Raw genomic sequence first — 12,146 nt, forward strand, 5'->3', positions numbered from 1 at the left:
AAACTATTGAAGCCCCTGTAATGCAGGAGGGTTGGGCATAGGGAATGAAGAGGATTCTTTTAAGTATCAAAATAATATATTTAATTTTTTTTTTATTACAGGGGGTGCAGAAAGTTTGTTGGGTAAAATGGTGTACATCACTTATGGTCCTGTAGGTGATTCTCTTTACAAACCCATTGGTGTAGCAGAATTGCCAGAGTAAGCATGTCTTTTGTATGATATTTATTATTCTTAACCCTTTAACCCCCAGGCTATTTGGAAATTTCCAACCCTTAACCCCCAGGGGGTTATTTTTTTCCCAGCACATTTTGCAGTATATTTTTTTTAAATTGCTCTAACAGCCTTAATTTTTGTCATAGAGAGGTCAGGTTGGTCTCATTCTCTTGGAAAATGACTGAATTTTTATAGCATTTTTTTGCAAGGACGTACCGGTACGTCCATGGGGGTAAAGGGATGGCTTTTGTGAAACGTACCAGTACGTCCTTTGGGGGTAAAAGGGTTAACATATTGTTGAACATATTTTGGTGCAATATCACTTAGGACCTTATTATTACTAGCTAAGCTGCAACCCAAGTTTGGAAAAGCAGTATGCTACAAGTCCTAGATCTCCAACAGAGAAAGTAGCCTAGTGATGAAAGGAAATATATAAACTGTATATGAGAAATAATAATGAAAAATTTAAGATACTTTGAGATCAGTAACAATGGTGAAATAGATCTGCCATGTATAAACTATGAAGAGAAACCTATATCAACATGTTCAACATACACATAATGTTTATATATATGGTATATATACTGTGTATATGTGGGGGGTTGTGTACGTGTGTGTCTGTATGTCCCTATGTCTCCCCCTTATATATTTTGTTGAATAGAACATGTCCGGACAGTCGGTAAGTAAAATAAAATGAGTACTGTATTGTATATATATGATCAGAATATTTTTTTTAACCTGCTTTGCACTTCATAAGCTAAAGGCACCTTTAATTTCATGTTAACATCCTTTGCATTGCCTTCTTTGCATTATAGGAGAGTATAATATTGTTGATAATGAACAATACAAGGGATAAAAAAGTGCCTTATGGTGCAATTACAAGCTTGATCAGTCGAAACTTTAGTAGAGGTATGGTCAAGTTTGATATACACTTCATATTTATGTAATTCATTGATTATTTGTTAACTAACCCAAAAGATTTATTAGAATGTCTTCTTTTTCAGTGGAAACGTGGTGGTGACTGATACGTTTAATGATCGAATAGCACTCTTTGATAAAACCGGGAAGTTCATCAAATATTTCAGGACTAAAACTATGAATCGTCCCTCGGCTGTTGTTGCCCTTAATAATGGCCGATACGCTGTTAAAGATTGTCATAGCATCACCATATTTTCAGATGATGGAAGTTTTGATAGCTTTGTTATTAGCGGATTGAAGAAGCCTTATGGTAAGATTAGTCTTAGAGAGAATATCGTTTTAATAGTACAGTACTCCCTCATTATCCCCAGGTATTGTGTGAAGTCCACTACAGTGTGCAAAATATTTCAATAGTAGCATGAAATGCCTTTCAGAAGTATTGTAATACTACAGTGACAGCTACATATCAGATATACCCAACTCTAAACAAAATACTGTGAATTTTATTTGCTTCAAGAGAGTCTATTCAAAATGGTTCCCAATCTTTTGAACTAGCATTGAGATAACTCTTAAGGTTGTGAGTGTAGGGGAGACCTTTGGCCTCTAGGGAAAGAGAACAGCTGAGCAGCCTCATGACCTTGAGGCCTAAAGATGGTTTAATGTATTAAACACTGTGCATGTCATTGGTTTAGCTAATAAGGAAGAAATACAATTTTTGGGGCAGGATCTACATAATCTTAATGTGTTTGGTTTTTCATAAGTTTGAAGAACTCAAATTTCCCTGAAATTTTTTTAAAAATTTCATGGAAACCAATTTATCACAAAAGGCCTTAGTTATTTCGTATTCAATAATCCCAGTAAGCTATTCACATAAAATTTTTATTCAAAATGATATAAACCTTAGTGTACTTTGTGTGGCAAGCTATTGCTATATTGTAGTAAAAGGATTTTTGCAATGTATCTTTAGCCTCAAGTATTTTACTTTTCATCCAATTTGTTTGATGAATTTTCACTTCATTCCCCAGCTCTTTTAACTTAATCTTGTTCTGATTTTCTCATTTAAAAAACTTTTTTTGGCAAAACCTTCAGTAAGTCTTGAAACTCGACACTGTCCTATTGCCCTATTTCAGCTGGTCCAGCGCTACATATTTATCTTTAGTAAAATGTGCCAATATCTCTTTGCCAGGTCTGACTCTGGATGATAAAGGAGATCTTATGACAGTACAGACTACAGTGCCTGGGTGTGTGGAGCTACTGACCATCAGTCCAGACTCGGGGAAGGTTGTGAGTCGGTTGAAGGTTCAGCTTTATTCTCAATTGGACTCTAAACGCCTTCTTAGTAAACCACGGTTCATCAGTTATTACAATAAAGAAAAACTTCTGATTGTAGACTTAGGTAAGTGAATACTCAGGTAATGTAAGTGTAAAAAAGTAGAAATGAGGATGTGAGATTTTATGTGTACTGTACCTGATAGCAAATTCATGTACAAAATTGTACTGTCTTATTTCTATGATCCTTCCCTAATGTTCACATTGTTTCTCTCTGAAAGTTTGGAATTATTACTCCTTAAATTAAAGAAAAAATAAATTCACATTTCCTTTCCTTCCAACAGGGTCATGCCTTTAGTAAAGTAATGAGACATTCTAGGAGAAGTGAATTGTTCATATCTTTAGTAAAGTAATGAGAGTCTAGCAGATAATGATTAGAAGTGAATTTGTGGGTACCAGGGTCTCTTTAAATAATGTTTTCAGTCTGTGTCACGTGTCGCACCGGTCCGACTAATTAACCCCCTTCTCCGGATTTTGTAAAACATGGTGCTTTAATTATGTTTTCTTTTGGATCTGTTAGCAACCACTGCATAGATTATTCAAAGGAATTGTTTCTTGGCGATCATGATCCCCATTCTCTTTGTGGCTTGTGTCAGGACAGTATTGCAATTTAAGTAATTGTTGTGAGGAGTGGTTGCCTGAGTAGATTTATTTTGTACTGCAAATATCTCAAAAACTCTGACAAAATGGGACAAGGAGTTGTGCATCTTGCTGTTTGTAGAAATCCTTAACTCTTTTAATCGCCTGTCAAATCATGGCAAATGGTAGAAAGATCCAGATGCAACCAGTCTTCTAACAGGCATTTACTTTCCATGCTCAAGGATTTGGAACATATGAATAAAGTTATAACTGTGTCATTTTGTTCAGGGACATCATAAACGTGTCTACGTTTGGTCGACCCCAGAGACACAGGCACCCACAGATTCACTTCTTGCCATTAACTGTAGATTGTTTCATTACTTTACTAGAGGCATGAAAAGTGAATTTTGTTTTTTCAATCTTAAGGGTAAATGTCTGTAGTTCCAAGCTTCCATGAATATCAGGTGAGTAATGAAATGGCAAACTATTATCAAAATTATGTTTTTTATGTACTGTACTGTATGAATATTTTTATTTGATCTGAAAAGGGCATATGGATCCACATTATAATTCTGTATTAATTAATTATATATTTTGACAAACTATAAAGGCCATCCTTTTAAACCTGAATTATAAGGGCCATCCTTTTAAGCCTGAATTATAAGGGCCATCCTTTTAAGCCTGAATTATAAGGGCCATCCTTTTAAACCTGAATTATAAGGGCCATCCTTTTAAACCTAAATTCAAAATAATTTCTAGCTCTATTTGGTAAGAGTAGAATCTTCAGATTTCACTGCTCTGGTATTATTAGGCAACATATTGTTATTTGTGTTTTAGAACCTCAAAGCTTCTATAATTTTAACCTTCAGGTGAGTTTACTGTATAGTACTATCACTTACTAAAGTAAAAGTATATGCAAATACAGGTATACCTCTTCTTGTATGAGTAATTGGTTCCAGGAGAGGCGACTTGAAGTTGAAAAACGACTCAAGTTGAGTTTACTTGTCTCTGAATCTACTTGTCACAGGTTAAACTACAAATAAACATTCCCAGTTCTGTATTTTATTTATAAATTCAATTTAAATAATTTATGGTTAATATGAATCTATTTAATAATTTTTTTTTATTTAGTACTGAAAAAAGTAATCTAATTTTATAAATAAATGTACCCTGTACATCCATACTTATAAATGTAGATGTTTACAATTTAGCTTGTTTATAGTACATTGCAGGCTCTTTATTCTTGAATGTGGTTTGGTCTAAAATAGTATAAAAAAGAAAATTTTTTAAGGTTGAATAACCGTTATTTTGCGTTAGTATGAAATAAACTTAGTTGTTACATATACCAATATTTGCATTCAATATCTTTGTTTATATTGCATATGTAGATGGCTGTAAATTGTCAGCGTCACGCATTTTAATAAGAAGCTGGTCGACAGTTTGTTGAACTGTGCTCTTCTTTTCTTCAAAGATTACCTTATGGGGAGCAAAATCATATCAAAAATACTCTGTTAACTATTACCAGATTGGAATTCAATTCAAGCTAATAGTACCCAAAACAAAAAATAGAGAAAAAGTTTCAATTTTTTTTTTTTTTTCAGGTCTGAATTGCATCTATGTTGTTGATACAGTCTCTGGGAAAATTCTATATGTCTTTGGAGAAGAAGGAAAACAGCCTGGCCAATTTTTGGATCCATCAGGAATTGCTTGCGACATTGATGGATACATTTTAGTCGGTGATAGTCGTAATCACAGGGTGCAGGTTAGTTTATCAGTTATTAAAGGAGTTAAGCAAATTATTTGATAAGTTTAAGAAAATGATTGAGCATGCCTGTACATAAAAAATATTCTCAAGTACTGTGTGTACATACATACATACATACATACATATATATATATATATATATATATATATATATATATATATATATATATATATATATATATATATATATATATATATATATCACCAGCATCATTATCTCCTCCTATGCCTATTAACCAAAAGGTAAGGAGGTGTATGTTGTGTTTATGGATCTGGAGAAAGCTTATGATAGTTGATAGGGAAGCGATGTGGAATGTGATGAGGTTATATGGAATTGGTGGAAGGTTGTTGCAAGCAGTGAGAAGTTTCTACAAAGGTAGTGTGATATTAAGAACATATATCAGTCAGTTGGTAGGGAAGTTTTGGGACATGTAGTTACAGGGAGGAAGCCATGGATATCAAATAATACTTGGGATACTATAAAAAGGAGACAAAGACAGAATTTGATAGTTGAAAGTTTTCGAGGAAGTAATGAAAATCACAAGGTAGAGCATGCAAATTATTCCAGTATTGATAGTGTAGTCAAAAGAAAAGCCAAGAATGACTTGAGAGAATGTTTACACAGTAAAGCAGATGAGGCTGACAAAGCTATGAATTCGGGGAGTGGCTGTGATGTAAGAATTGCTCATAGAATTATTAATGAAATTTCCAAGGGGGGCAAAGAAGAAGCATATACCCATCCGAAAGAGAGATGGATCTGTTATAATAACCAAAGATGAAGAAAGGCTACGTTGGATCGAACACTTTAGTAAGGTCATGAATAGGCGATATGAAGGGAATAATTTGATTGATATACCTGAAGCTGAGGAAGACTTTGATGTGCCCATGAATGAATTCAGTGTGTTTGAAGTCGAAGATGTTCTTAAAAAACTCGAGATGGAAAGCCCCTGGATATGATGTAATAACTGCTGAGATGATATTGCTTGAAAATGAAGTGACTCCCAGAATACTTACTAGATTATTTTTTAGATTGTAGCATGAAGAGGCAAAACCTGATGAATGAGAGTTAGGAGTGTTGGTGAAAATGGCAAAAAAAGGAGATTTGACCGATTGCAATAATTACAGAGGCATCACACTTACGCCAGTTGTCATGCAAATATATAGTATGCTTATTCTACAGAGGCTAGAGAGAAAGATTGATGAAAAGCTGAGAGATGAACAAGCGGGATTTAGAAAAGGTAGTAATTGTACTGACCAAATATTCATTTTCCATAACTCCCATTTTATTTAAAGTTTTTGAAAATCTGGCAAAACGTCTTAATAGGTTTGCTGAAGGTAATCATCTAACCCCTAGTTTGCAATTTGGTTTTTGTAAAGGCTTTGGAACATGTGATGCCCTTCTTACAATCTCCAATGCTGTACAGAAATCCCTTGATTGTGGTTAGGAAGTTCGTATGATTGGCCTTTATTTTAGTGCTGTCTTTTGACTGTGTTAATCATGAGACCCTTGTTTTCAAACTCAAACAGTTGGGAGTGGGTGGGTCGTTTCTTAGCATTATTATTGATTTTTTAAGTAATAGACCTCAAAGAGCTGTTGTTGATGGGCACCATAGTGAGTTTAGGAATGTGATATCTGGTGTTCCACAGGGTAGTGTCCTTGGCCCATTACTTTTCATACTATATACACATGACATGTGGTTTGGCCTAGAAAACAAACTTGTTGCATATGCAGATGATGCTACTCTCTTTGCTTCAATTCCATCCCCTGAATGTAGGTCTGGGGTTTCTGAATCCCTTAATAGAGATCTAGCTAAGATTAGTGCATGGTGCAAATTATGGGGTATGAAGTTGAATCCTAACAAAACTGCTTTGTTGAAAGTATCATTGATGTATCAATCATAAATGTTAGGTTTGCTGGTTCTTGCAAAAACCTGCACTTTGACAACAGCCTTGTAAAAATTCACAAAAAGAACTCTAGAGGGGGAAATCCATAGCATAACTATCCTTTTAGATGTATGTATGACCCCTGTGCATGGTGAAAGGGGGTCATTTAGTGCAAATCTCCAGGAACATATGGAAGGCAGCTTCCAGAACATTGAGAGGCTGTCTTTCTGGGCCCCTATAAACACAATCCATCATATGGGCGATTGTCTTATCAACAGTGGTATGTGTGAAAAGGGATGCGACATCGTAAGAAGTGATGATACAGTCATGAGGAGCCTTGGATAGTGGAGAGGAATTCAGTAGAGTAAGGAACGCTACACCTGTCTGGTATATTAGGGATTAAAAGGGTGTTGAGCGCTTTTATTAGCTGTTACGTGGGGCCACTGGCTGATGATCAGTTGAAGTGAGTTTGTGATTTTATGGATCTCAACATTACCATAAAGGTAACAAAGACCATGATCACCAGTAATGGGTGGCAGGTGGATCGCGTTGGTGGCTGCATTAACATCCTCAATAATATCAAACGCATCGCTTAACATCTTCCATAGGATTTTGATCATAAATTAGTTAGATTTATACACATACATTAATAATATATTGCTAATTCTCCTCTTTCTGAAATAAAATGTCTTGGCATACTACATTGGAGAGTAAAAATGTCTTTGTAGATTTGATTGTATAATAACTTTTAGGCTAGAAACTAGGCACTGCAGATATATACAGTAGAGGGATCATGACATAATGGTTTTCAATTGTGGTTTTGCCCTAAGGGATTTGTAGATTAGACTAACTTGATGTGATAAAAAATTTTAATAACTTTTAATTTCCCTTTCAGATATTCAGCCCTGAAGGTAAATTTGTGTGTGTTTTGACTACAAACACAGAGCTGTGTCGTCCATCTGGAATTTGTCTGACATCTGATGGACACTTATATATTCTTAATTACTGGAATAATTCACTTGCTAAGTATTTGATAACAAACTAATTACAAAATAGTTTCCAAGAATGAATATTAGTTTAAAGCTTTTAAATACACTATAGTGCCAGGTCAGGGTTCAGAGCTGTTTAGAAGCCTTCTCCTTTGTTATGATTATGAAGTATATTATACTAATCAGTACATTACTCTAGTTCATTGCTGCTTTTTATATACAGTAATATTTTGTTTGCCTTTTACTTTGAATGCAAAGCCTTTGCAAAAAAATCCTGGATTTCCTTTGTTGCTAATGGTTTTCTCATGTTATGTAAACATACAGATTTTTCATATTGATTATAAGAATAGATTTTCTCATGTTCATGATTTATAAGTACAAATATACCTGAATAACAAACCTTAGAAGAGAAAATGTGAATAAACTGCTATTGTGATTTAATGATTTGAAAGTAGTAACTTTGTTATTGGCATTATGGTAAGTTTTCATTAAACAGTAGTATTTTCTTACATTAAGTTTTGAGGAATTGAAATTTTAGTCATTGATAATAGAAGTATTTAGGTATTCGTTGTGCAATGCTTTCTCATATGAAAGTACAGCTAAGGAATGTTAAATAAGGTAAAATGATGTTAACTGTTATGATAGAATTTGTTTTTGAGTAATAAATGATTTCAATAATGAATAAGAAAATTACAAGTTTTCATGTATTAGCAGAAATGTTTACGTTTTTTGAAACATTGAATTTATAAGTACAATGTATGTAGTCTGACAAAACTTGTAGCCTATTTTTAATTATCTTGAATACAGAGTATTATCAGCACAAGTTAATCACAAATAGATTACACTTCATCTTACATAGGTAGCCTGCTAGTTTTATGACTGCATGGATTCTCTCGCAGAATGTTGTGTGACACGGCTTAGATATTTAAACTAAAGTTACTTTGACTAGGCCTAAGTTTTTTGCAATAATGAGGAATTAGTTTTGTACATAAGTTACTATACTTGTTCTAAAGTTTAGCTCCAAAATATTAACGAAAGGGTGAAACGGGATGTATGGAAAAGGCTGTTTTGAAAACCAATTTCCAAATAAAGTTTCTTCCCTTATTTGTTCAAAATTTGTTCTGTAAACTGTTTGTTTCCTTTTTTGCGGATTCTTCTGCTAAGTAGCCTAACGTCTTTGACAACATCGTCATTCAATCACTGTTGACAACTTGTATTTTGATGCAAATGTCAATTTAAGTACTCCAAAAAAATATTTTAAACAAATCTGAAGAAGGTGAAATCTAATAAAATTATATTATAAATGCAAAGAAATTTTATTCTCTCAAAAAAATATAAAATTCAATTCAAAACCAAAGTCTTGAATTTCAGAGATAAAATTGACTTTAAAAAAAGAAAGCAAATTTGAATAATCACTAATCACTTCATAATTATTAGTTCCAGCTTAGCTTTTTCATTTGCAAAACTGCTGCACACTGGAGCCTGGACGTTGCTTTTTATTTGCCGCAAGCTGAGAGAAGAACTCTTTAATATCTTCATCACGAACTACCTTCTTGTTTTCAGCAAACTTCCTTAAATAATCTCGTAGGGAAGAACTTAAAGTGTTGTACTCTGCAGAGGAAAAATACCAAAGTTATTCTCAGGATACATAAGCACCTTATTTTACATCCCATACAAATCAGTTTAACAAAATTCTCAAACTAAACTGTTTTGGTGATAAAATAAAACTGGTTTTAAAGTCTATAAATACACAAACATGATAAAAAGTTCAAGTTCTTGAGTTTGTGTGCGTATAGTAATATTTCCAAGAAAATTTTATAAAATATTACTTTTCTCATATTTTCCATAACTCCTCTCCAAATCATGCACACCTCTCCCAGTAACAATATTACCCCACAAGATAAATGTTAGGTAGTATTTTTCCTAGCCATACAAACCCGAGTCCTTTAAAATTTGGAAATGTCTTTAGCAGAGCTAAAACGACCATTGAAATCACCTTTGACCTTCGGCTCGGGATTCAGAGGGGGGTACTTGAGGTGGGAATTTTAATGTTAACCCTGGATAGGTACGCTCCTCGGACACCCCTTTAAGGGTATACTCGGACGCGAACGACCCCGACGGCAAAAAAAATTCTTGAAAAATCAGTTTTTGCAGTACCCTTTTTTCTTTTGCCAAAAAAACTTCAATGAATGCTTAAAACAACTGTAAAGATAAATACTACTCATCTGCAGAAAAACTATTTATTATAAATATTTTAAAAAATTAAGTAGAAAAAAAAAAAGACCTGACATAAAAATTCATAAAAAAAAAGTTTATACATATATACACAAATCCTTTTAGGAATTGATTCTTGAATGTTTAAGGACACATCTTGATGTATTTTGGATGAAGTCAGACCCATGGAGGTGAAGATCTGAAATGAGAAAAAAAGGGTAACTTTTTTTGGCCAAAAAAATTTGTCCAAATTTCATGAATTTTTTTGGGTACCCAAATGAAATAGGAAGTGGCTAATTTTTTTAGGGAATAAACATATGTTATCCTAAAATAGAAATATGTAAAAAAATCTTCATTATTTTGTAAATTACATTTATATCAGGGGCCATATCTAAAGGTAATTTTTTGAGTACTTAGAAATTTCGTAAAAAAATACATATATTTAATATATAATATGATATTTATGCAGGTAAAAATATACCAAAATATCACAAATTCTATAGGGAACAAGAATTTATATAGATAGGGCAACTTACGCTTCGGATATGTCCACAAAATGGCCGCCAACCACACTGACTCAGACTCCCTAATCTGCCACTTGAAATGTAGGAAGGGTATGTCAATTTCAAGGTGTTATTTACTAATCTAATTATTATTGGATATGCATAAAAATTGTATGGTGGGTTGCTGGATAATTGTCGATTATTTTACGACTATAAAATTAAAATTCTGACCCAAAAAAAATTTTTTGAAGGGAAATAAAATCGAAAAAAAAACAAAAATGTGGAACAATATAATATTTTAGCTAAAAAAATTTGATGATATTCAATCAAAAAAGAAGTAAACAAAATTTTCCGACAAATAAACATCTAGAGGAATCATTACTCTGTGACAGTTCCTTAGTACGTAGTAATTTTGAAAGAAATGGGAAAAAACGAAAAAATGGCAATCACCGGAAAATCGAACACATACCTATATATACGCCATATCTGGCTAAAAAAAAGATAGGCATGGGTAGCCAGATCATCTAGAAACACTTTCCAACACTATAAAAATATAAGTTTTGCGACACTACTTGCCAATTCCTTACGGTAACATGACTAAGCAAAAAAATGCAAAACAAATAAAAAGGGGCACTCACGGAAAAATGGCTAACATTCTAATATACGGCATTTCAGAAAAAAAAAATTCAGCCACGTGCTAGGCAAACCATCAAGGCACATTTTCCGACAAATAAACATCTAAATGAATCATTACTCTGTGATAGTTCCTTAGTACGTAGTAATTTTGAAAGAAATGGGAAAAAATGAAAAAATGTCAATCACAGGAAAATCGAACACATACCTATATATACGCCATATCTGGCTAAAAAAAAAGATAGGCATGGGTAGCCAGATCATCTAGAAACACTTTCCAACACTATAAAATTATAAGTTTTGCGACACTACTTGCAAATTCCTTACGGTAACATGACTAAGCAAAAAAATGCAAAACATAAAAAGGGGCACTCGCGGAAAAATGGCCATTCTAATATACGGCATTTCAGAAAAAAAAAATTTCAGCCACGTGCTAGGCAAACCATCAAGGCACATTTTATGACAAATAAACATATAAATGAATCATTACTCTGTGATAGTTCCTTAGTACGTAGTAATTTTGAAAGAAATGGGAAAAAACGAAAAAATGGCAATCACAGGAAAATCGAACACATACTTATATATACGCCATATCTGGCTAAAAAAAAAATAGGCATGGGTAGCCAGATCATCTAGAAATACTTTCCAACACTATAAAAATATAAGTTTTGCGACACTACTTGCCAATTCCTTACGGTAACATGACTAAGCAAAAAAATGCAAAACAAATAAAAAGGGGCACTCGCGGAAAAATGCCCAACATTCTAATACACGGCATCTCAGATAAAAAAAAAAGACATGCACGTGTTAGCCCAACCATCAAGGCACACTTTCTAACACAAACATGAAAAAAAAAATCAATAATATACGGCAATTCCTTACTACGTAAATATTTTTACAAATATTGAAAAAAAACAAATTGGCAACCGCAGTTAAATACCCAATATACCAATAACTACGTCGTATCTGACAAAAACAAAGTCACGCATGGGTAGCCAGATCATCTAGACACACTTTCCAACACTAAAAAAACAATAGTTTTACGATACTATTTGGCAATATCTTACGGAAAAATGACTTGGCAAAAAAATGAAAAAAAATGAAAAAGGGGCACTCGCG

At 33.4% G+C, this 12,146-nt stretch overlaps 2 protein-coding genes across 4 annotated transcripts in view; one reads left to right on the forward strand and one right to left on the reverse strand.

The window, feature by feature from the left end:
* Positions 1 to 8,832, forward strand: part of LOC137638528 (uncharacterized) — a 79,373-nt gene extending 70,541 nt beyond the window's left edge. For all 3 annotated transcript variants that reach the window (XM_068370651.1, XM_068370652.1, XM_068370653.1), the window contains 5 exons: positions 102 to 198; positions 1,218 to 1,441; positions 2,318 to 2,527; positions 4,641 to 4,801; positions 7,584 to 8,832. In XM_068370651.1, coding sequence (XP_068226752.1) covers positions 102 to 198; positions 1,218 to 1,441; positions 2,318 to 2,527; positions 4,641 to 4,801; positions 7,584 to 7,733 — 842 coding nt within the window. In that variant the 3' untranslated portion in view covers positions 7,734 to 8,832. The remainder of the gene's footprint in view (positions 1 to 101; positions 199 to 1,217; positions 1,442 to 2,317; positions 2,528 to 4,640; positions 4,802 to 7,583) is intronic.
* A 137-nt stretch (positions 8,833 to 8,969) lies between these two features.
* The window catches only part of LOC137638530 (putative E3 ubiquitin-protein ligase UBR7), a 46,659-nt gene continuing 43,482 nt past the window's right edge, over positions 8,970 to 12,146 (reverse strand). Inside the window, exon 10 of the mRNA XM_068370654.1 lies at positions 8,970 to 9,288. Coding sequence (XP_068226755.1) covers positions 9,131 to 9,288 — 158 coding nt within the window. The 3' untranslated portion in view covers positions 8,970 to 9,130. The remainder of the gene's footprint in view (positions 9,289 to 12,146) is intronic.

The sequence above is a fragment of the Palaemon carinicauda genome, chromosome 3 (genome assembly GCF_036898095.1).
Source record: "Palaemon carinicauda isolate YSFRI2023 chromosome 3, ASM3689809v2, whole genome shotgun sequence".
Classification (NCBI taxonomy): domain Eukaryota; kingdom Metazoa; phylum Arthropoda; class Malacostraca; order Decapoda; family Palaemonidae; genus Palaemon; species Palaemon carinicauda.